General features: G+C 43.7%; 1 protein-coding gene across 1 annotated transcript in view; it reads left to right on the top strand.

Moving 5' to 3' along the window:
- The window catches only part of LOC119504577, a 108,810-nt gene that overhangs the window by 43,853 nt on the left and 41,390 nt on the right, over positions 1–23,567 (top strand). Inside the window, exons 34-60 of the mRNA XM_037796821.1 lie at positions 192–350; positions 558–725; positions 1,112–1,213; positions 1,357–1,557; positions 2,908–3,115; positions 3,257–3,369; positions 3,457–3,659; positions 3,826–3,933; positions 4,361–4,640; positions 4,853–5,182; positions 5,286–5,615; positions 5,800–6,099; positions 7,293–7,520; positions 7,669–7,785; positions 7,914–8,240; positions 8,553–8,897; positions 9,088–9,266; positions 9,399–9,615; positions 9,734–9,832; positions 9,979–10,143; positions 10,749–11,096; positions 12,148–12,284; positions 12,535–12,664; positions 12,991–13,164; positions 13,281–17,604; positions 20,548–21,286; positions 21,776–23,261. Of these exons, the coding sequence (XP_037652749.1) occupies positions 192–350; positions 558–725; positions 1,112–1,213; positions 1,357–1,557; positions 2,908–3,115; positions 3,257–3,369; positions 3,457–3,659; positions 3,826–3,933; positions 4,361–4,640; positions 4,853–5,182; positions 5,286–5,615; positions 5,800–6,099; positions 7,293–7,520; positions 7,669–7,785; positions 7,914–8,240; positions 8,553–8,897; positions 9,088–9,266; positions 9,399–9,615; positions 9,734–9,832; positions 9,979–10,143; positions 10,749–11,096; positions 12,148–12,284; positions 12,535–12,664; positions 12,991–13,164; positions 13,281–17,604; positions 20,548–21,286; positions 21,776–23,261 (11,517 nt within the window). The remainder of the gene's footprint in view (positions 1–191; positions 351–557; positions 726–1,111; positions 1,214–1,356; positions 1,558–2,907; positions 3,116–3,256; positions 3,370–3,456; positions 3,660–3,825; positions 3,934–4,360; positions 4,641–4,852; positions 5,183–5,285; positions 5,616–5,799; positions 6,100–7,292; positions 7,521–7,668; positions 7,786–7,913; positions 8,241–8,552; positions 8,898–9,087; positions 9,267–9,398; positions 9,616–9,733; positions 9,833–9,978; positions 10,144–10,748; positions 11,097–12,147; positions 12,285–12,534; positions 12,665–12,990; positions 13,165–13,280; positions 17,605–20,547; positions 21,287–21,775; positions 23,262–23,567) is intronic.

Genomic DNA, 23,567 nt, shown 5'->3' with positions numbered 1-23,567 from the left:
AGCCCGGTCTCATTGCCAGGTCATCAATTACCAACGTTTTGTCACGGCCCTCAGAATCTAACCCAGGCGCACAAAGCACCCTTTACCCGGCTTTCACGCCTAGTAGCCTACTACACAGTACACAGTAAATGTAATGGATGGAACCAGTCACAGTGTGTTGAGGTATACTGTATGTTCACATGTCTGTCCAGGTGGGTGATATTAAGGAGGAGCTCGGTGGTGTTGGGGTTCACATGGAGGAGATGAGGGGTGTTTGCAGACAGCTGCAGTCTCAACTGAAGAAGTTCCCAGACTGCAGTGAGACTCCCTTCGAAGCCGAGGCCGACACAGTCATGGACAACTGGCTGGACGTAAGCATCGTTCTGTCGTATGAATAGTGTACTTATCATATTTAGAAACATTTATTTTTAGATATTCTACAAAACCTGAAGGTTTAGCAGGTCCAAGGAAGAAGCATACAGCTTACACCCACTGAGATTACAGGATCTGATTGATTGGAACTCTTTTGTTTTCAGTTTAACGTGACTGAATATTGATGATTTAATATGCCCTTGCAGGTGACGGAGAAGACAGACGCCTACATGGATAACCTGCGGGTGGCGCTGGAGCTATGGGAGAAGCAGCTGATGCTGGGTGGAGAGGTGGACGGCTGGGCGGGGGCCAAACTGGCTATGTTTGCAGAGAGCCATCCCTTCCACAACGAGCAACAAGTACTCGCCATGAGGGTGAGTTTCCCATACAAGTCCAATTCTTATTGCTTCACCGCCTGTCAGAGCAACCTCCAAAACATCGTATTCAGCTATTGTGACACTTTAAATGTGTAGTTTGGATGATTTGAAGTGGGGTTGTATGAGGCACTTATCCATAGTCTATAATCTGTCTTGCTGCTGCCCCCGTCCACAGCAGTACATTGCTTTGCTCCCGTGCTGGTACTCCTGTCTGTTTCTCCAAACTCCATCTACTGTAGTAATACACCGACTGTGGAGAAGTACCTCATACAACCCTACTTTAGATCATCAGAACTAGAGATTGTGTTAGGTCATGCCTGATCTTTTAATTTCATCTATATGTAGAAGATGAGAGTTGTACTAAACTTTTCATTCCCTTGTAGGATGAGATCCATGCCAATGAGGAGAACATTGAGCATTTCCACAAGAAGTCAGTAGAGATCCAGGAGATGCTGCAGAGTCAGGAAGCCCCGCTGGAGCTGCAGGTCAGTTGAAACAATCCATGATCTTATACCTTCTGCTTTTATTTTTACAAGTTCATATCCACATTCAAAGCTTATATTACTGTTTTCTGGCTCCTAGATTCAGTGTTTCTTTTTCTGTACCCTTTTTCCAATGTTTGAATAAGGTGATGGAAACCCAGCTGAGGAAGAGGATGGAGCAGGTGAAGGAGCTGTTTGCCGACTGCACCGACGTCTTTGAGGAGCTGATGGCTGTGAAGAAACACCTGGCTGAGAAGGTAGAGGAGTGCCAGTCAGCCGTAGAGGTCATCCAGTGCTCCATCAGTAATGTTGATGCGTCACAACCAAAGGTTGAAGACCAGATGAAGGTACGCAGCTGTTAGAGTTTGTAACTCACTTTGGTTCAATGCTTCATTTTATAGATCTTACTTATACTTTATACTCCTTCCTTCCAGACTTTCAGAATTCAGTCTGACATATGTACATTTTTCAGTTTGATTTGATTTGGTGAAAAAAACCTGACTTGATTTGATGTACTATAAGGATGATAATGAGGTCCTAATTTCAGAAAATTATGTCAAATGGGATCACTGTTGGCCCTTTGCACTTGTGATGGATGTTAGTATATCAGCTTCTACAACGACATTGAAATATCTGCTGAAAAAGTACAGTACCACATGATAATAATGACAGAATTAGTGTAATAAATATATCAAACTTGTATATCCTCTTAGGGATATAAAAATACAAATAAAGGATGTTATTCAGAAAAGGAAATATGAATATTCTTTAAAGGTCCCACATTGTAAGAAGTGATATTTTCATGTTTGTTTTTATTATAAAGCAGGTTTAAGTGCTTTATAAACACTGAAAGTATTGAAATGCTCAATCCACAGAGAAATACACACAGCCCGTATTCAGAAACTGTGCCTTTGAAACAAGCTGTCAGGATTTCTGTACAGTTGTGATGTCACAAATATACAATATATATATACCTTTTCAAAGTTTAAAATCCTTTACACACCATTGGCATGACAAATAAACGACACGATAATGCGAAATACTTGCCTGAGAATATTATATGTCTAGGGCTTTTATTGTGAACGTAAGGAGTTGATCTGGTCTGCGCTGCCTTGGTCAAGGTTAAAAGGAGTAATAAAGTTTGCCGTGTTGGTTCAGACACAGCAAACTTTATTGCCGTGTCTGAAAATCAACCTTGTTCCAAAAAAAATTACGTCGCTTTTTTCGCCACGTAATATTCAAGTTTTGTGTGAAAAATATGCATGATAATAAATTAATTGCGAATTAATAGCACGGAAAAAAACGCAGCCGGTGTGTAAAGGCCTTTAAACATTCTAAATGAGTCCCAGTTTATTTACGGTTACAGTGTATGTGAATGATGAATCAGCTAACAGGAAGTAAACATGGACCCAAACTGAACTGCCTAGCAACGCAGTTTTATTGAAATGCGCTAAAACGAAGCGTTTCAGACGCATTCAGGCAGACAGTATGAAGAAAATCAATGTTTTGTGTTTTAACATTATAGCACATGTTCTAATAGAAAACCAAAATACACGTGTGAATCTGAAAATGAGCATAATATGAGGCCTTTAATAAGTTTGAGCTCATTTAATTCCATCTCACATTAATGAGTTTGACTCTTTTCCTTTGATTCTACTGTTACTAGAATAACAATCTCTGTCTCTTGTCGTCGCCAGCATCTGTGTGATGACCTGGAGGCTCAGGAGGAGCAGGCTGAGGCTGCGCTGAAGGAGGTTGGTCTGGTTTCCAGCGTGGCCAGTCCTCAGGTGCTGGAGGCGCTGTCTGTAGACTGCACCAGGCTGAGGGAGGCCATCTCCCGCACCAAGGACATGATCCACCTGAAGAGAGAGGAGAGGGACAAAGGCCTGCTCAAGGTCCTCAAAGGTTAGCGTGGAGCTTGTGTCTCCTGTTTTAGTTGATGGTGTCTTGTGTAACAAAGTTGTGATGTCAAGTCTTTATTTGTCTTATTTATGAATCATGATTTGTGATCATATATGATGGTAATATTTATTAATTTTCCTCCAGATGAAAGACAGTCGTTTGAGGAATGCTTCCAGGATTTGCAGCTGTCGGTCAACGAGTGCTTTGAACACCCTGAGAGCAGAACAGACGTGGAAACATCCCTGCAGAGACTCACTGTAAGTAGATGAATATGTTGATGGGTAGATAGATAGATTGGTGGATGATGATGGATGGGTCGTCACAGTTTCTCTTATACTCGTCAGGGTTTCTTAAAATCCAAGGATGCAGAGAGACGTCTGGAGCAGCTGAAAAGTCAGCTGGACAGAGGCAGCCAGCAGGTTCCTCCCCAGCAGCTCTCTGAGTTCACCGACTGGCTGAAGGAGCAGCAGAAGGAGGTGGGAACGTTCAGAACACACTGCCTCAACAGGCAGAAACAAATGGAGCCTCTACTCAGTGACTTGAACAGGTCATTTTTCTTCTTTGATTCCCTGAACAGCGAGTCTGCTAATGAAGATAAATACTGTTACAAAACACAAGTGTAAAATCTGCCCTTTTTAGCAGGAGTCTCACAAACTGCAGGGAGGTGAAGTGTGATTGAAACCACTAAGAACATTTTGTATTTTGTTCTGTAGTCTGCAGAAGCAGCACGACAGCTTCCGTGAGTGGCTGCAGAACAAAGAGAAACTATCTGTGGAGTCGGACAAAGTCAAACATCTTCTGAAAGACCTTCAGGATGAGAGGTAATCTTTAACACTAACTCTGACTCTGATGTTGATATGTGAGAGTGAAACACGCTAACACTTCATTTTACTGGTCTGCAAATGTCATGGTAAGTAGGTGATAATTAGAAAGTAACATATTTGAAATAACCCCAATATTTACCACAACATTTATTAAAAATGACCCCAATATTATTTAATAATTATATTCTGCTATTTCCCAAAGCAGGTAATAAATAACTGGTAATTTCTTTAATACATCAGATCCAATCCACAGAATACAGATTCACCACACGAGTCTTTTTTCTTTTCTATTTGTCATGTGTACCTTCTGTCTCACTCCCATTGTCTTTTTATATTGCCTTTCGTTTCTTTTAAATTTTGTCTTATGTACAACACTTTACCTGTTTTTGTTAAACCTTGCCTGAACTTGCCTCCCATGTGACAGCAGCAGAGCTGACACCCTCAGTGAGCTGTTAGCATCAGTACGCAGACAAGGCGTCCGAGCTGAAAGCCTCCTGAAGGACGGTGATAACCTGATACAACGCTACAGAAACCTGGAAGGCCGGCTGCAGAAGCAGGCTGACGCCCAGAGCGCCCTGGAGGGGGAGTTTGACAAGTTTAATACCCAGGCTAAGAGCACCAGGACCTGGATAGCTGACCTTGTTCAACCCCTCACCTCCTCTGACAAAGATACCCAGACAGAGGAGATGAAACACAAAGCTCAGGTGAGTAAAAACACAATCTGATCGACACTTTCTTTTTCTTCTGGTCGGGAATACCCTATTTTGCTTCACTTGTTTCTCTCTTTCTTGTTTCTCTGTCTTTCACTCCACCATTCTTGATTTCATAAATTAAACTTAACTAAACAAGCATCACTAAAATTTATTTTCCTCGTCCTCAAGTTTTCATTGTCTTTCCATGTTGTCATCACCACCAGGCCATCCTGAGCTCCAAACCTGAGGGAGACGCTAAAGTGGACGACCTGAGAAAGCAAAGCAAACGTCTGTGTGAGCAGGAGGAGCTGAAGAAGGGCAGGAAACAGGAAGTTCAGCAGGCGGTCAGAGAAACGGAGGAGCAGTGGAGGACGGCTCTGCGGTCAGCTGAGGAGAACCTCAGCAAGGCGGAGACGCAGGCGCTGCTAGACAAGGACTTGGACGCCGTCAAAACCCAGAATGAAAATGTTCAGTCCTGGATCAGAGACCTGGAGCAGAACATGCAGTCGCTTGGTGGTTGCATGCAAGTTGAAGAAAAGCTCCAGGTTGCGCAAGTAAGTTTAAAATGTGTGATGGGTTTTAATGTGTAGAACATCTTGTAAAGGCTTGTTTGTTGAGGATAAAGTGGTCTCCTAAAGGGATATTCATTCTCTTCAGGCTACTCTGAGCTCCAGGCCTGACGGAGATTCAAAGCTCCAGGATCTGAAGCGACAGTGTCAGAGTCTGTGTGACAACCAGAGCTTGGACGAGAGCAGGAGACGAGAGGTTCAGGACGCAGTCAGACAAACGGAGGAGCGGTGGAGGAAAGTGTTGCAGGCTGCCGAGGAGGGTCTCAACAAGGCAGGGACTGAAGCCACCACTGAACGGGACTTTGATGCTTTCAAAACCCAAAGTGAAAGCCTCCAGTCCTGGATCAGAGAGCAGAAGCAGAAGCTGGTGTCTCTTAGTAGTAACATGCCGTTTGAAGAAAGGTTACAGGTCGCACAGGTGAGTGTTCATGTTTATGTTATGACAAATTTAAGTTAGTCACATTACTTTTGTTACTTTTTGCACATCATGTTTGATTGATTAATGATGTAGTAGTGTTGACCAGTGAGTTTGTAGTTGGAGTGAAGTCTTGGGCTGATCTCTAACTTCCCACAAACCACCATGTCTGTGTCTTCACCTTCAGGCTGTACTGAACTCCAAACCCGAGGGAGAGTCCAAGGTGCTCCACCTGAAGACTCGATGTGAAGGTCTGTGTGAGCATCTGGAGGAGAGCAAGAAACCAGAGGTTCAGCAGCTGGTAAAAGACGCAGAGCAGCAGTGGAGAGCAGTTCAGCAGACCGCCAGGCAGGCGGAGCTCCGGAGTCTCTCAGACGACTTCGACACTCAGAGTACCAACACTCAGTCGTGGATCAGAGACCGACAGCAGAAGCTACAGTCTGTGGGCAGCCACACACCACCTGAAGAGAGACGTCACACAGCCCAGGTCTGTTTCAACTTATTTAAAATGAATGTTGCAGAGTGTCTGTCTCCACAGTAAATCATCTGTGGAGTGTTTGAGGGTGATTTATTTGTGCTTTAGACACGGTCAAAGTGGCGTCATACCATCAGACACGGCCCTTTGTGGAGGTTACGTGGGTCAGGTTTTCACACGTCTGCGTACATCCAAATTGTTAAAAGTAGGTGGACGTGGATGGGCTGCAAAAATTGAGAACTTTGAGGAGCTTTGAGAATGTCGGTTTGCCGCGAGGAGAAACCCACACGGAGTATAAAAGATCCAAACGTTTATTCGTCATGATTCCACATCAGCTCATGTCTGTGCAGCCGTCCTTGAGGAAAGCAAGCCGAGGCTTAACTTTTAACTATCAAAGATAAATGTTCTCCCTTCATCCCAAAATGGTCCTAAATGGACACTAGAGTACTTTCTTGTTTTATGAATGAAGCGGTACGCGAGCTGAAGCAGCAGCCTTTGTGTGTATTTGATCAATCAGCGACAGTCATCCCTGCAAACTCCACCGTGAAAGTTTTGGTACTTTCCGAAAGTACTAGCCCCTGACCTGGGCCTTTTTGGGGGGTAGAATGTCCTCAAAAATGTCACCAGAATTTAATTTACACCCTGATCTCGGCAGTCAAAACACAATGAGTTTGTCAAAAGGTTCCTAGTTTCAAAAGCTCGCACTCGACCTTGAATCCTCAGCAATACACTCGCCAAGTGTGAAGTCAAACGGATGAACAGAAAAAGCAAAAGACAGGCAGACTGAGACTCCTTCCATTTTAGTTAGATATGGGCATTAATAGAGTCGGATTAAGACATTCCTGGTGTTGGTAATTGTAGAAATATTGGTGATTTATAGCGTCTTGAAATGAACTTTGTGTTAAGGCAGATTTTGAACCACTCCATAAGTTTTGGAAGGCAGAAAATGAGGTTAGCAAACTGCTCCAAGCCCAACGGAGCCTGATAAAATTAGCCAATTCTGACAATGTTGAGCTGAGCCTGACAAGCTGAGCTGAGATAATGGTCACTGTAAAGAACATAAACCCTTTTTATTTGGATTACAACGTGACCTTTCCTTTGGAACAGACTTAACATTTTGTTCCAATTATTTTATAATAGCCCAACTCTTAAAGTTTGAGTGATCAACTATTGCATTTAATGAATATTGTGTGTTTTGTTTGCAGAGCATCCTGAGCTCCAAACCTGACGGTGACTGTACGGTTAACAACCTGAGGAGGCGGGGCCAGTGTGTGTGTGACCATCAGGACGCGGTCCAGGGCAGGAAAGTCCACGTTCAGAAGACCATCAGAGACACGGAGGAGCAGTGGAGGACGGTCCTGCAGGCTGCTAAACAGGTGGAAGCTGCTGCAGGAGCCGAGATCACCCAGAAGACTGAGGATAGAACGACGGAGGTGAGCCCGGCTTTATACTGAGTGTTGTAATAGTATAAATTATTTTAATATCATTAAATCAACATATAAAGTAATGATTATTCTTATTCTTATTGAAATTCCACATTGTTTTCTTTCCATCTCATTCTAATTATCTTTTCTTTTTCAGCTGATTGAATTTGACACCCAGCAGCAGGACACTGGCAGCTGGCTCACAGACCTCCAGCATCAACTGGACTCGGTGAAAAGCCAAACCAAAGCTGAGGACAGACTGCGCACCGCTCAGGTGAGCTGATGGCTCACGTTACAGGGAAAGATTAGCTCCTCCTCATTAGCACTAAAATGCTTTGATGATAACATCTTTAATACACACATATGTTGCATCCTGGTCTAAAAGAGTGTCTCATCCACCAGGCCATTATGAGCTCCAAGAACGAAGGAGACTCGAAGCTCCAGGAGCTCAGGAGACGAGGCCAGAGTTTGTGCGATCAGGACCTGGAGGAACCCAAAAAACAAGAGGTTCAACAGAAAGTGAGAGGCGCGGAGGAGCAGTGGACGAGAGTCCTGCAAGATGCTAAACAAGCCGTGGACCAGGCTGGGAGGCAGAGTGCTCTGCAGGGCCAGCTGAAGGACTACGAAGCCGTGAGAGAAAACACCAGATCCTGGCTGCAGGACAAGCAGCAGAGCCTCGTCTCTCTGGACAGTCAGACAGACCCAGAGGAGACGATACACACTGCTCAGGTCAGTTTGAACAATAACATCTGTGCTACTTCCTTCACTTATGCATGCTTTTTTAGGCTTTACCATGAGGTTATTTCATATAGACTATCAGAAAACATGCTATATTGTGATATATATCGTTACTGAGATATGAAATGACCTCTATCAGGATAGAAGATTTTGGCCATATCGTTCAGCCCTAGTTGCAGATAAAGATTAGGCTAGGCTAGATTGTCATATTTTACTTTACTGGCTTGTTAACAATATTTCTTTTGTTTGCAAAACACTTTGTAGCTTCAATTTCAAAAGTGTAATTGTTGTCTTTATTCTCAGACTGTCCTGAGCTGTAAGCCTGAGGGAGACTCCAAGCTGACGGAGCTGAGGAGACAGAGCCAGAGTCTGTCCGAGGAGGAGGAGCTGGAGGAGAACACGAGACAGGAGGCTCAGCAGATGGTGAAAGACTCCGAGGAGTGGTGGAGGACGGTCCTGCAGACCGCCGAGAACACTCTGCAGAAAGCCGAGGTGCAATACTCGCTCTCCAGGGAGCTGGAGGCCTTCCGCACCAAAGCAGAGAGCACCAAGACCTGGGTCAAAAAGCTGCAGCAGCAGGCCAAGTCCAAAGGGAGCGGCACGCAGGGCAGCCGGGCTCAGATAGAGGACAGGCTGAACACTGCACAGGTACAACATACAATAAGACGGTTGTTTTTAATGTGTTTTATTCAGTGTAGCTCAAATTATTGTCATTGTCTTCAACTACAGGGAAGCTCATCATTTTCAAATGGTGGATATTATTTGTTATATCTGGGCGTTGGACACCTAACCGCTGTTTTACAAACCAATATATATCTGAACAAATCAATGTCTTTAGGCCATCTTGAGCTCCAAGTCGAAGGGTGAGGCTCAAGTGATGGAGCTGAATAGACGAGCGCAGAGTATGTGTGAGCAGAAGGACCTGCAGGAAGACAAGAAACTGGAGGTTCAGCAGACGATCCGAGACACCGAGCAGCAGTGGAGGACGGTCCTGCAGGCTGCTGAGGAGACACGGAGGTACAGAAAGCTGTTTTTAGCTTTTTAAGGGGATTCTCGGCTACAGATCAAATGATCTTGAATTTAAAGGTTGAATTAAGTCTGAATTAATTGTGATTCTAATGTTGCATATAATCTTCTGTTACCCATCAGGCAGTTGAAGGGTGTTGTGGAGCGCCTGGTGTCCTGTCAGCACCAGCGAGGCCAGACTGAGGCCCGTCTGTCTGAGGTTCAGAAGCAGACGTCAAACCTGCCGCGGGTCTTCCCGTGGCCGGGCCTCGGAGAGCGGAGGCAGGCGGTGGAAAAGGCCCGGACCCTGCTGGACCAGAGCACGGCTTTGGCCCCCGTCCTCTCAGGCCTCCGCACACAGGTAAAGACCTCAAAGCCAGTTCAGTCAATCAGTCAGTTCATAACTCATAAGTTCATAACTAATCAGATAAAAGATAATGTTTAAAACATCTTCACTGTATTGCACTGTTCTCCTCAAGGCTGCAGAGCTGTTTGAGATCACACAGGACCCTGGATGGTCAGATCCGTCCTGGGCGGCCAAGGAGGACTCCATTCCTGCTCTGCTGAAAGAGCTCACCGTGAGTTCAGCAATCTGTCGTGACAAGATACACAGTTATCCTGAAGGAAAATAGCTCAATGTGTTAATGACTTTATCTGGCTTCACAAATAAGATGTTAACAAGAGTTTGTTCAACGGCCAAGTTACAACTGCTGTTGTTTTCCAGGATGCGGTAGCTCACCTGGAGCAGGGGATCCTGACGGAGAGGCAGTGCACCCAGCTGGTGGAGCAGCATGAAGCAGCCCAGGACTGGCTGAGGGAGCACGTTAAAGGCCTGGGACCTTCTCCAGCCGACAGAAAGGGTCTGCACAGCGCCATCAACACTCTGAAGGTCAGATGATAAAACACAGACACACAAATTGTTAGTTGGATTCTTGAGAGAAGAAGCCGGTGGTTTGATCTGTCATTGAAAATATTCACAACTTCACAGCCACACACACACATCATGTCGTCGATGTGGAAGTTCTTCAGCGTGAGTGAAGAAGACATAAAGCTTGCACCTGCAAGTCCAAAATAAGCCGTGGAGGAACAAGCTTAAAAACATTTGGAACAACTTTGAGATTTGTTTGAGTGAGAAGATCTTGTAACTTGGTGCAGTTTTGGAGAAAATGTTATTATTTAATAGTCAATGTTTGATAATGAACATTCAATTGAATTTCAATAAGAAATTTTACAAAATGTTTGTGTATGCTGACAATCATATAGTCCTTAGAAAGAAAGAAAATCGGCAGGTCTGAAAAATCGGAATCGACCAAGAATATTGCAATCGGTGCATTGCTAATAAAATATAGTTTTTATAACATTTAACCTAATAGTTAAATATGTCTATTATATAGTAATATTATATACTAGTAATAGTATTTCCAGGGATGTGTAAAATTAGTTCTTTCTGCATCTTAATACTGTGGTTCTCCTTTTTGTCCCTCCTGATGCCAGGCTTTGCTCCAGACGGTGGACAGGGAGCAGCGAGAGATGAAGGAGCTGGACGCTGCCAGAGACAGTTTGCTGAGCCTCTGCACCACCGGAGGTCGGGATGCCCTGACCCTGGAGGTCGGCCATCTCCACGACCTCTGTGCCACCTCGGAGAAGGAGGTGAGGGAACGCCTGGTGGTCTGTGAAGCGCGGCTGGAGGAGCTGGACGGTCAGCTGGCCAGGAGGGCCCAGGGGCTGAAGGAGAGAGCTGCTGCCCTGCAGTGGGAGCTCCGCTCTCTGGACCAGGCGCTCAGTTACAGCGAACCACAGAACAACATCGCTCAGCTCCAGCAGCACTGGCACAGCCTTCAGGTTATTACTACTTTATTAATATTAAAAAGTCACGATACCACGGTAAAAACAACATTAAAACAATAAATCACATGTACTTCGACATACTGGTACACTCCTTTACTACTGTTTGCATATTGTTTTTTGTTAGACAGTTAAGCAGGTCATAATTCCCTCTCTATTATCTATTTTATATTGCTGGGAAAACATCTCCTTCAAACATCTGGATTTATTCCAGTTTCTCACCAAAAACTTGATTTTACAAGATTACATTTTAATACATCATGACGATGTTAGAATTTACCTTTGTCCAATACTCATTTTACTGAATAGAGCCTGAACGCATCATAATGTAATCATTGGCACCTCCCGTTAACGTTAGCTGTTACCTCCGTGCAGGACTGTGCCGTTTACCAGCTGCCAACAGCTAACGTTAACTAGCTCTCGTCCGGCTGATTTCAACATGGATTTGTTCTTCACAATGTAGCATTATCAGGGAAAGGAGGGACAAGAGGGTGGCGGTAGCTCAGTGTGTTGAGTGGGTTGTCCTTTAACCACAAGATTGGCAGTTCAATCCCCATGTCAAAGTATCCTTGATCGAGACACTGAACCACAAGTTGCTCCCCGGGCGCTTTACAGCAGCCCACTGCATCTTAACTGCTTGTCACATTTCATGTATGTATGTGATGATTGTTTTGAAGTTTAAAGAAAAAGGACGCATCAATAGTGAGTTTATTGCGTCCCAAACACATTTCCTATTGTCCTTGCTACGTCTTTAGTCTTGAGTCCTGATGGTACCCACAGTACTGTAGAAAAACGAATACCATCACGTTTTCAGAATTTTGTTCAGTTCTCGTGACATCCCTATATCCAAGCACAGAGCTTGATATAACGAACCCTTTCATTATCTAAGTAGGCTAAACTCCCACAAATAAACCTGTAGAGAAGGAGTATGTACAGGAAGTGAATATTGGATGGGATAGCTTGCATCATAAATGTAAAACTGCTGTAATGTTCCACCTGCAGGCATGTCATTATTACTTACATGAGGTTGTTGTCCTTCTCCTGTCAGAACTGTGAGAAATCACTGAAAGATTTGGATGTGAAAGTTCAGGACCTTCACAAGGAAGTAAAAGCGACATCTGCCACTGACGAGCTGCCAGCAGAGGTTATGACTGCGGTGGAGTCCTTATGCCAGCAACATGACAGGTACCATGTCTTACAATGGATGACATGTCCACATTGTTGTTGCTGTCACCAATAGATAAAAACAATATATGGGTGATTAATTATGACTGATTGTTACCCAGGTCATTAGACAGCCGGCACCACTCACCACTCTGTTCTTGTGCTTGCAGTTGTTCCTTTCGCACACTACATTTTAGCATGTTTTCATTTTTATCTCATCTAGTATAATTCATGCATTTACCATGCAAGATGTTGTGTTTCATGTCTACAGTCTAAAGTCCAGGCTGAGTGAGCGTCAAGGTACCTGCTCTACAAACACAGCTCGCTGTCTGATGGACTGTCTTCACGCCCTGCAGGAATGGAACCACAGCAAACCATCACAGTCCATTTCTTCTGTCAAGGTTTCTGTCTTTTAATGCTTTTACTGTTTCAGTTTCAGTAAACATTTGTGCAGTTCAATGCATCTAAGAGCTGCTTAGTACATCTAGTCTTCTACTGTTGTTAGTGTTTCACTCATCTTGCTGGGAGATGTTGGACGTATGAAGAAAACATACATTCATTGAAAGAGAAAAAAAAGGATTTGTCAAGAGTTTTTCATTAAAGAAAAGTTGGTCTTATTTATGTTCACTTGGCAGTGCATGAACAATTTTGTCATGACATTTCACACACAAACACACAGATTTTTCATCACTATAAAACACTAACATTTTTCTTGTCCTTGTGTTAGGTGACATTAGAGGAAGGTGAAAAGTTGCAGGCCAACCTGCGAGAGGCGCTTTCTCACCAGCAGCTTCTAACCGACTGTTTGTTGCCAGTCTTGGCAGAGAAACTGGAGAGACACGGTTCAGAGACACTCAAAGAAGCAGACAAACACAAGGCTTCTCTCAGCCAGAACTTAAAGGTATTTAAATCATGTTAATATATCATATGTAATTCATTAAATATTGCATTGTTATATTGAAGAAACAGGTAAGTAACTCTGTAGTAATTAATTTCATTTTTACCCTTTCATTCAAGGAACTTGATGGAAAGAGTAAACAAAAGCTGCCCGATGTCGTTGATGCTAATCTAGAAGAGACAAAGACATCTGTAATGGCAACACCACCACCACGAAAAAGCAAGCATTCACCTGAGAAAAAACATCAAGTTAAACTACAAAAGAGCATTCCCTTAACAGAAAAATCGATTGAGGATGAACTGTCAGTTTCAGTTGAGCTGCAAACTGAGGCTAAAGCATTAAAGCCTACTGTGACAGCAGTCACGGAAGTCATAAAAATTACTAGTGTGGAGAAAACCAGAATTGAACCAACAAAAAAGAAATCTCAGAGTCCAACATATGCTTCAGAACCTTTTACAGCACAACGTTGCGACACTTCTCAAGAGGCACTGTTTAAAAGTACAAAGCTAGATACCACAGCTGAGCCTGTTGGAGCTGAGCAAATTAAATCTGCTGTTGAGGAACCTTTACTGATCCAAAAGGTCATTGAGCAGTCTGCACCTGGTGTTAGTGAGAAAACTACACCTGTACCATCCAGGAGAAAGACCAAGACTTCAGCCACTGGTACACAGCCTTCCCAGACAAAGGTGGAGCCTGAAATGGTGAAAACTATTATTACTCAAGAGTCACCCAGAGATCCGACAGGAACTGCTGCTGTGGAAGAAACAAAGCGTATCGCAACCATTATTCTAGATGCATCAGAGCCATTCACTTCTGTTCCTGTAACAACTGATGTTGCATTTGAACTCACAACTAAGTCAGTCACAAAGCAAGCTAAGACCCCGGTTGTCGAGCAAGCCAAGTTTGGACCTACCAGTAAAGAGTCAAAGAGTGCAGACGTGTCCTTAAACACTACTGTTGCAAAACCTGCTCAGACCAAAGTCGATGCTGAGAACCTGAGTTCTCCCCTAACGTCAGCTCCTATCACAGAAACAGATGCTGAGCAACCCAAGTCTGTACAAAAAGGACAAGAGTCAAAGAGTTCAAAAATGTCCACAACTTCAGAGCCAGTCTCGCCAATCAAAAGAAAGTCAAAGAGTAAAAGTGAGAGTCTAAAACTTGCCCCAGAATTTTCTTACAAGGAGAAAACGCAGACCATGGAAAAGTCTGACAGTCAGTATCCTTTACTGAGATCCAAGGAGAAAACTGAAGCTGCTGTTGTGGAGGAAGAAACTAAGATTGTACCAACGAGGAGGAAGTCAAAGAGTCCTGACATTTCCACTGTTCCAGAGCCAGTGTCAGCCGTTGATAGCACTACAGGTGTGGTGAAGGAACCTAAAAAGTCTTCAGAGCCAACAACACTTTCTCTGAAACAGGCCAACCAGCAAACAGCAAAGATGACAGAAGAAACTGAAACTGTTGTTGTGGAAGAAACTAAAGTTATACCAACCAGGGGGAAACCAAAGGGTCTTGAGGTATCCACAGTTACAGAGCCAGTGTCTGCCCTTGGTAGAATTACTGGTTTGGAAACAAAACAAGAACCTGAAAATTACACCGCAACCCCAGAGTTTGTTCAAGGGCAAGCTAAAACTGCTGTTGTGGAACAAAGTAAACTTCTACCACCCAAGAGAAAGTCAAAGAGCACAGAACCCCCTCTTAAACTTGCTGACACTGAGGTACCTCAGACAAGGGTAGAACCTGAAGATCAAAAATCTTCTTTGAGTTCCAGTGACCAAAATAAAAGTGTTGTTACTGAAGCAACAAAGCTTGTACCAACCAGAAGAAAGTCAAAGAATGGTGACTTTTCCACAACCCATGTTAGATCACCTGATGTGGAGTCTGAACAAAATAAGAAGGAACTTGACCGTCAAAAATCTTCAACTCCAGATGTGGTCACAGGACGAACTGAAAGTACTGTTGTGGAAAAAGGAAAGCTTTCACCTACCAAAGGAAGGTCAGAGGGTCTGAAACTTTCCCCAGAACAGCTCCAAGAAAAGAAAGTGGCCACAATTATTCTGGACACAGTTGTACCATCATCAGAACGTGAGCTCTTGCCAACCACAAGAAAGTCAAAGAGTCCAAAAGTTTCTCCAGAACTCGCTCACAAGAAGAAAACACAGGCCATGGAAAAGCCTGACAGTCATATAACTGAAGCTGCTGTTGTGGACGAGACTAAGGTTATATCAAACAGGAGGAAGTCAAAGGAAGAGCCTGACAGTCAGAAGCTACCTTCAACTCCTGGTGTGGTCACAGGACCAACTGAAAGTACTGTTGTGAAAAAAGGAGAGCTTTCACCAACCAAAAGAAAGTCGAAGGGTCTGAAACTTTCCCCAGAACTTGCTATCACAGATCTGACAAAGACCAAGGAAGAGCCTGACAGTCAGAAGCCATCTTCAACTCCAGAGATGGCCACAACAACAACAACTGAAATTACTGTTGTGGAAAAAGGAAAGCTTTCACCTACCAAAGGAAAGTCAAGGGGTCTGAAACCTTCCCCAGAACAGCTCCAAGAAAAGAAAGTGGCCACGATTATTCTGGACATAGTTGAACAGCCATCAGAAAAAGTGGATTCTTGTATTTCGTCTCCTCATGAACTTGAACTTGCCAAGGATGTGACAGAGACCATAAAAGAGTCTGACAGACAGAAGTCTTTAGAGAAAAAAGAAGCTGTTTTGAAGGAGACAAAGATCATAAAGTCTGGCATTGGTGGGACTGTTGATTTGAAGTCTAAGGAAGTAAAGAAAGAACTTGAAAGTGGGAGGGCTTCTTCAACTACACAGGTAGTCACAGAAGAAACTGAAACAACTATTGTGGAAGAACGTGAGCTCTTGCCAACCACAAGAAAGTCAAAGAGTCAAAAAGTTTCTCCCGAACTCGCTCACAAGAAGGAAACACAGGCCATGGAAAAGCCTGACAGTCAGATCACTGAAGCTGCTGTTGTGGACAAACCTAAGGTTATGCGAAACAGGAGGAAGTCAAAGGAAGAGCCTGACAGTCAGAAGCCATCTTCAACTCCAGAGGTGGCCACAACAACTAGAGTCACTGTTGTTGGAAAATTAGAGCTTTCACCTACCAAAGGAAAGTCAAAGGGTCTGAAACTTTCCCCAGAACAGCTCCAAGAAAAGAAAGTAGCCACAATTATTCTGGACACAGTTGTGCAAACATCAGAAAAAGTGGATACTTGTATTTCGTCTCCTCGTGCTGAACCTATGGAATCTGTCCTTAAACCCATTTCAACCATAGCTAAACCTCCACATACTGAGTTACAGGGGCTTAAAGACAGATCTAAAGAGGCTCCAGAGCAAACCATTACCCAGTCTACAGAGAGAGACCGAAGTACAATTCCTCAAACACAACCACCTCACTCCAGCGAGGTGGCAGACTACATTGACAAGTTATGGGAAAACACAGGTGAAATTCAGAAGAGATATCTGGTCCTTGATATGCCTGAGGTGGGTGTCACTCAGACAAGAGAGATAAAGCCAGATCAGCCAGCAGCAGCGATGCCTCATAAGGCAGGGGCTGAATTTTCAGAAAAAAGCTCCTCTGAGCAAGGAGTAATGAGACCAAGTGAAACTGTGAGTCAGCTGAAGCTCACACAGGAACAAACCAAACAGGACAAGGATTATGAGGGTCTTAAACTTTCCCCAGAATTTGCTACCACAGATCTGACAAAGACCAAGGAAGAGCCTGACAGTCAGAAGCCATCTTCAACTCCAGAAGTGGTCACAGCACCAACTGAAATTACTGTTCAAGAAAAAGGTAAACTTTCACCAACCAAAACAAGGTCGCAGGGTCTTAAACTCTCACCTGAACTTGCCAACACTGAGCTGACAAAGACCAAGGAAGAGCCTGACAGTCAGAAGCCATCTTCAACTCCAGAGGTGTCCACAGCACCAACTGAAATTACTGTTGTGGAAAAAGGTAAACTTTCACCAACCAAAAGAAAGACTAAGGATCTGAAACATTTCCCAGAACTTGCTACCACTGAACTGACAAAGACCAAGGAAGAGCCTGACAGTCAGAAACCATCTTCAACTCCAGAGGTGGTCACAAAAACAACTGAAATTACTGTTGAAAAGGGAGAACTTTCACCGACCAAAAGAAAGACTAAGGGTCTTAAACTCTCACCTGAACTTGCTAGCACTGAGCTGACAAAGACCAAGGAAGAGCCTGACAAACAGAAACCATCTTCAACTCCAGAAGTGGTCACAAAAACAACTGAAATTACTGTTGAAAAGGGAGAACTTTCACCGACCAAAAGAAAGACTAAGGGTCTTAAACTCTCACCTGAACTTGCTACCACTGAGCTGACAAAGACCAAGGAAGAGCCCGACAGTCAGAAGCCATCTTCAACTCCAGAGGTGTCCACAGCACCAACTGAAATTACTGTTGTGGAAAAAGGTAAACTTTCACCAACCAAAACAAAGTCGAAGGGTCTTAAACTTTCCCCAGAATCTGCAATCACAGAGCTGACAAAGACCAAAGAAGAGCATACTCTCGGTGGAAGCATTGATGTGGAATATAAGGAGTCTAAGGAAGAAAGCAAGAATGTGAGGGCTTCAATTGGACAGGTAGTCACAGGAGCAATTGAAATAGATGTTGTTAAAGACAGTAAGCTTTCACCAACCAAAAGAAAGTCAAAGGGTCTCAAACTTTCCCCAGAACTTGGTACCACAGAGCAGACAAAAACCAAGGAAGAGCGTGACCGTCAAAAGCCATCTTCAACTCCAGAAGTGGTCAAAGCAACAACTAAAATGACTGTTGTGGAAAAAGGAGAGCTTTCACCTCATAAAGGAAAGTCAAATGGTCTGATACTTTCTCCAGAAGGTGCTACTTCAGAGCTGGCAAAGACCAAGGAAGAGCCTGATAATCAGAAGCCATCTTCAACACAAGAGGTGGTCACAGCAGCAACTGAAATTACCGTTATGGGAAAAGGAGAACTTTCACCAACTAAAAGAATGTCAAAGGGTCTGAAACCATCCTCAGAATTTGCTACCACAGAGCTGATGGATGTAAAGAAAGAACATGAAAGTCAGAAGTCTTCAGTGGATTCCAGAGAGCAAACTGAAGTTGCTGTTTTGGAGGAACTTACCATACCAGCCAGAAGGAAGCCTAAGAGTCTTGATGTTTCTACAGCTGTAGAGCCAATCTCTGCTCCTGGTGAAATTACTGACATGGAGTCTAAGGAGGCTAAGGAGGAATCCAAGAGTGGGAAGGCTTCAACTGGACAGGTAAGCACCGTAGCGATTGGCATGGATGTTGTTAAAGACAGTAAGGTTCCACCAACCAAAAGAAAGTCAAAGAAGCCAAAGATTTCTTTAGAACTTTCTAGCAAGGAGCCGACCAAGTCCAAGGATGAGCCTGAAAGTCAGAAGCCATCTTCAACTCCAGAGGTAAGCACAGGACTAACTGAACATGCTGTTGTGGAAAAAGGAATGATTTCACTAACCAAAATAAAGTTGAAGGGACAAAAACCTTCCACAGAACTTCCTTGCATGGGTTTCTCTGAGACCAAGGAAGAGCCTGATAGTCAGAAGTCTTCGCTGGATTCTAGAGAGCACACTGAAGGTGCTGTTATTGAAGAAGCTGAGTTCATACCGACCAGGAGGGAGCCGAAGAGTGAGGAAATTTCCCCTATTCAAGAATCAGTCTCTATTTTCAAAAATAAACTTGAAAGACCTACTGATATAGAGCCTGAAGCTACTAAGAAAAAACTTGATAGTGTGAAACCTGCCACACCTTCAAAGGTAGTCACCGGGCGGACTGAAATTGCTGTTGTGGAAGAAACTGAAGTTTTACCAACAAAGGTAAGGTCAAAGAGTATAAAATCTTCACCAATTCTTGCTGATATGGAGCCAACACAGAACAAGAAAATAACTGACAGTCAAGAGTCTTCATCCAGTTCCAAGAAGGAAATTAAAACTGCTGTTGTGGCAGAAACTAAGCTTGAACCAGCCTGGAGAGTACTTTCTGTACTTTCAAAGATTGCTCATATGGAACCTGAACAAACTAAGAAACAGTTTAAGAGTGCAGAGATTGCCATGGCTCCAGGGACATTGCCTACTGTGGAAACTGCCTCCCAACAGACAAAAGCGCCAAGGACCAATGTGCAGAAAATTGAGATTGTTAGTGAAAGACAACCTTCAATCAAGGATGATGTTAAATCAAGTGTCCCTAAAAAAGTGAAACCTGCTGAGGAGAGTCAAACTACTGTAAAGAGCAGTCCAGTTTGTGAGAAGTTCACTGTTCAGGTTAGTGGCACCATTCAGGAGCTCCAAGGAAAGAAAATGGCCACAGTCATTCTGGACACAGTTGTGCAACCATCAGAAAAAGTGGATACTTGTATTTCGTCTCTGCATGCTGAACCTATGGAATCTGTCCCTACACCCATTTCAACCATGGCTAAACCTCCACACACTGACTTACAGGGGCTTAAAGATAAATCTAAAGAGGCCCCACAACAAACCATTTCCCAGTCTACAGAAAGAGACCTCAGTACAATTCCTCAAACACAACCACCTCACTCCAGCGAGGTGGCAGACTACATTGACAAGTTATGGGAAAACACAGGTGAGATTCAGAAGGGATATCTGGTCCTCGATCTGCCTGAGACGGGTGTCAACCAGACAAGTGAGAAGCCAACTTTGACACAAGAGGTGGTCACAGCAATAACAAACATAACAGTTGTGGAAAAAAGAGAGCTTTCACCTACTAAAGGAAAGTCAAAGGGTCTTAAACTTCCCGCAGAATTGACTACCACAGAGCTGAAAAGGACCAAGGAAGAAACTGACGGTCAGAAGCAATCTTCAATTCCAGAGTTGGCCACAGCACCAACTGAAATAACAGTTGAAAAAGGTGAACTTTCACCAACCAAAAGAAAGACTAAGGGTCTCAAACTTTCCCCAGAACTTGCTACCACTGAGCTGACAAAGACAAAGACCAAGGAAGAGCCTGACAGGCAGAAACCATCTTCAACTCCAGAGTTGGTCAAAGCATCAACTGAAATTGCTGTTGTGGAAAAAGGAGAGCTTTCACCTACTAAAGGAAAGTCAAAGGGTCTTAAACATCCCCCAGAATTTGTTACCAAAGAACTGAAAAGGACCAAGGAAGAGCTTGACCGTCAGAAGACATCTTCAACTCCAGAGGTGGTCACAAAAACAACTGAAATTACTGTTGTAGAAAAAGGAGAACTTTCACCAACCAAAATTAAGTCTAAGGATCTGAAACTTTCCTCAGAATTTGCCACCACAGAATTGGCAAAGACCAAAGAAGAGCCTGACCGTCAGAAGCCATCGTTAACTCCAAAGGTGGCCACAGCACTAACTGAAATTACTTTTGAAGTAGGTGAACTTTCACCAACCAAAAGAAAGACTAAGGGTCTCAAACTTTCCCCAGAACTTCCTATCACTGAGCTGACAAAGACCAAGGAAGAGCCTGACAGTCAGAAGCCATCTTCAACTCCAGAGGTGGTCACAGCAACAACTGAAATTACTGTTGTGGAAAAAGGAGAACTTTCATCAACCAAAATAAAGTCTAAGGATCTGAAACTTTCCTCAGAAATTGCCACCACAGAGTTGACAAAGACCAAAGAAGAGCCTGACATTCAGAATCCATTTTCAACTCCAGAGTTGGCCAAAGCACCAACTAAAATTACTGTTGAAAAAGGTGAACTTTCACCGACCAAAAGAAAGACTAAGGGTATCAAACTTGCCCCAGAATTTGCTACCACAGGGCTTACAAAGACCAAGGAAGAGCCTGACGGTCAGAAGCCATCCTTAAATCCAGAGGTGGTCACAGCAACAACTAAAATTTCTGTTGTGGAAAAATGTGAACTTTCACCAACCAAAAGAAAGTCTAAGGATCTTAAACTTTCCTCAAAAATTGCCACCCCAGAGTTGGCAAAGACCAAAGAAGAGCCTGACAGGCAGAAACTATCTTCAGCTCCAAAGGTGGTCACAGACACAACTGGAATTACTGTTGAAAAAGGAGAGCTTTCACCAACCAAAACAAAGTCGAAGGGTGAGAAACTTTCCCCAGAATTTGCTACCACAGGGCTGACAAAGTCCAAGGAAGAGCCTGACAGGCAGAAACCGTCTTCAACTGCAGAGATGGTCATAGCACCAACTGAAATTACTGTTGAAAAAGGTGAACTTTCACCTACCAAAAGAAAGACTAATAAGGATCTCAAACTTTCCCAAGAATTTGCTACCACAGGGCTGACAAAGACCAAAAAAGAGCCTGACAGTCAGAAGCCCTCTTTAACTCCCAAGGTGGTCACAACGACAACTGAAATAACTGTTGTAGAAAAAGGTGAACTTTCACCAACCAAAAGAAAGTCTAAGGATCTGAAACATTCCCCAGAACTTGCTAGCACTGAGCTGACAAAGACCAAGGAAGAGCCTGACAAACAGAAACCATCTTCAAATCCAGGGGTGGCCACAGCACCAACTGAAATTACAGTTGAAAAAGATGAACTTTCACCAACCAAAAGAAAGACTAAGGGTCTCAAACTTTCCCCAGAACTTGCTAGCACTGAGCTGACAAAGACAAAGACCAAGGAAGAGCCTGACAGGCAGAAACCATCTTCAACTCCAGAGGTGGTCACAACGACAACTGAAATAACTGTTTTAGAAAAAGGAGAACTTTCACCAACCAAAATGAAGTCTAAGGACCTGAAACATCCCTCAGAATTTGCCGCCACAGAGTTGGCAAAGACCAAAGGAGAGCCTGACCGTCAGAAGCCATCTTCAACTCCAGAGGTGGTCACAGCAACAACTGAAATTTCTGTTGTAGAAAAAGCTGAACTTTCACCAACCAAAAGAAAGTCTAAGGATCTGAAACAATCCCCAGAACTTGCTAGCACTGCGCTGACAAAGACCAAGGAAGAGCCTGATAGTCAGAAGCCATCTTCAACTCCAGAGGTGGTCACAGCAAGAACTGAAATTTCTGTTGAAAAGGGAGAACTTTCACCAACCAAAAGAAAGACTAAGGATCTGAAACATTCCCCAGAACTTGCTAGCACTGAGCTGACCAAGACAAAGACCAAGGAAGAGCCTGACAGGCAGAAATCATCTTCAACTCCAGAGGTGGTCACAATGACAACTGAAATTACTGTTGTGGAAAAAGGTGAACTTTCACCAACCAAAGGAAAGTCTAAGGATCTGAAAAATTCCACAGAACTTGCTAGCACTGAGCTGAGAAAGACCAAGGAAGAACCTAACAAACAGAAACCATCTTCAACTCCAGAGGTTGTCACAACAACAACTGAAATTACTGTTGTGGAAAAAGGTGAACTTTCACCAACCAAAGGAAAGTCTAAGGATCTGAAACATTCCACAGAACTTGCTAGCACGGAGCTGACCAAGACCAAGGAAGAGCCTGACCGTCAGAAACCATCTTCAACTCCAGGGGTGGCCACAGCAACAACTGAAATTACAGTTGAAAAAGGTGAACTTTCACCAACCAAAAGAAAGACTAAGGGTCTCAAACTTTCCCCAGAACTTACTACCACTGAGCTGACAAAGACCAAGGAAGAGCCTGACAGGCAGAAACCATCTTCAACTCCAGAGGTGATCACAACGACAACTGAAATTACTGTTGTGGAAAAAGGTGAACTTTCACCAACCAAAGGAAAGTCTAAGGATCTGAAACATTCCACAGAACTTGCTAGCACTAGGCTGACCAAGACCAAGGAAGAGCCTGACCGTCAGAAACCATCTTCAACTCCAGGGGTGGCCACAGCAACAACTGAAATTACAGTTGAAAAAGGTGAACTTTCACCAACCAAAAGAAAGACTAAGGGTCTCAAACTTTCCCCAGAACTTGCTAGCACTGAGCTGACAAAGACAAAGACCAAGGAAGAGCCTGACAGGCAGAAACCATCTTCAACTCCAGAGGTGGTCATAGCAACAACTGAAATAACTGTTTTAGAAAAAGGAGAACTTTCACCAACCAAAATGAAGTCTAAGGACCTGAAACATCCCTCAGAATTTGCCGCCACAGAGTTGGCAAAGACCAAAGGAGAGCCTGACCGTCAGAAGCCATCTTCAACTCCAGAGGTGGTCACAGCAACAACTGAAATTTCTGTTGTAGAAAAAGCTGAACTTTCACCAACCAAAAGAAAGTCTAAGGATCTGAAACAATCCCCAGAACTTGCTAGCACTGCGCTGACAAAGACCAAGGAAAAGCCTGATAGTCAGAAGCCATCTTCAACTCCAGAGGTGGTCACAGCAAGAACTGAAATTTCTGTTGAAAAGGGAGAACTTTCACCAACCAAAAGAAAGACTAAGGATCTGAAACATTCCCCAGAACTTGCTAGCACTGAGCTGACCAAGACAAAGACCAAGGAAGAGCCTGACAGGCAG

Source organism: Sebastes umbrosus, chromosome 16 (genome assembly GCF_015220745.1).
Source record: "Sebastes umbrosus isolate fSebUmb1 chromosome 16, fSebUmb1.pri, whole genome shotgun sequence".
In the NCBI taxonomy this organism is placed as follows: Eukaryota; Metazoa; Chordata; class Actinopteri; order Perciformes; family Sebastidae; genus Sebastes; species Sebastes umbrosus.
The sequence above is the reverse complement of the archived record's forward strand: the minus strand, read 5'-3'. Positions and strand labels throughout refer to the sequence as shown.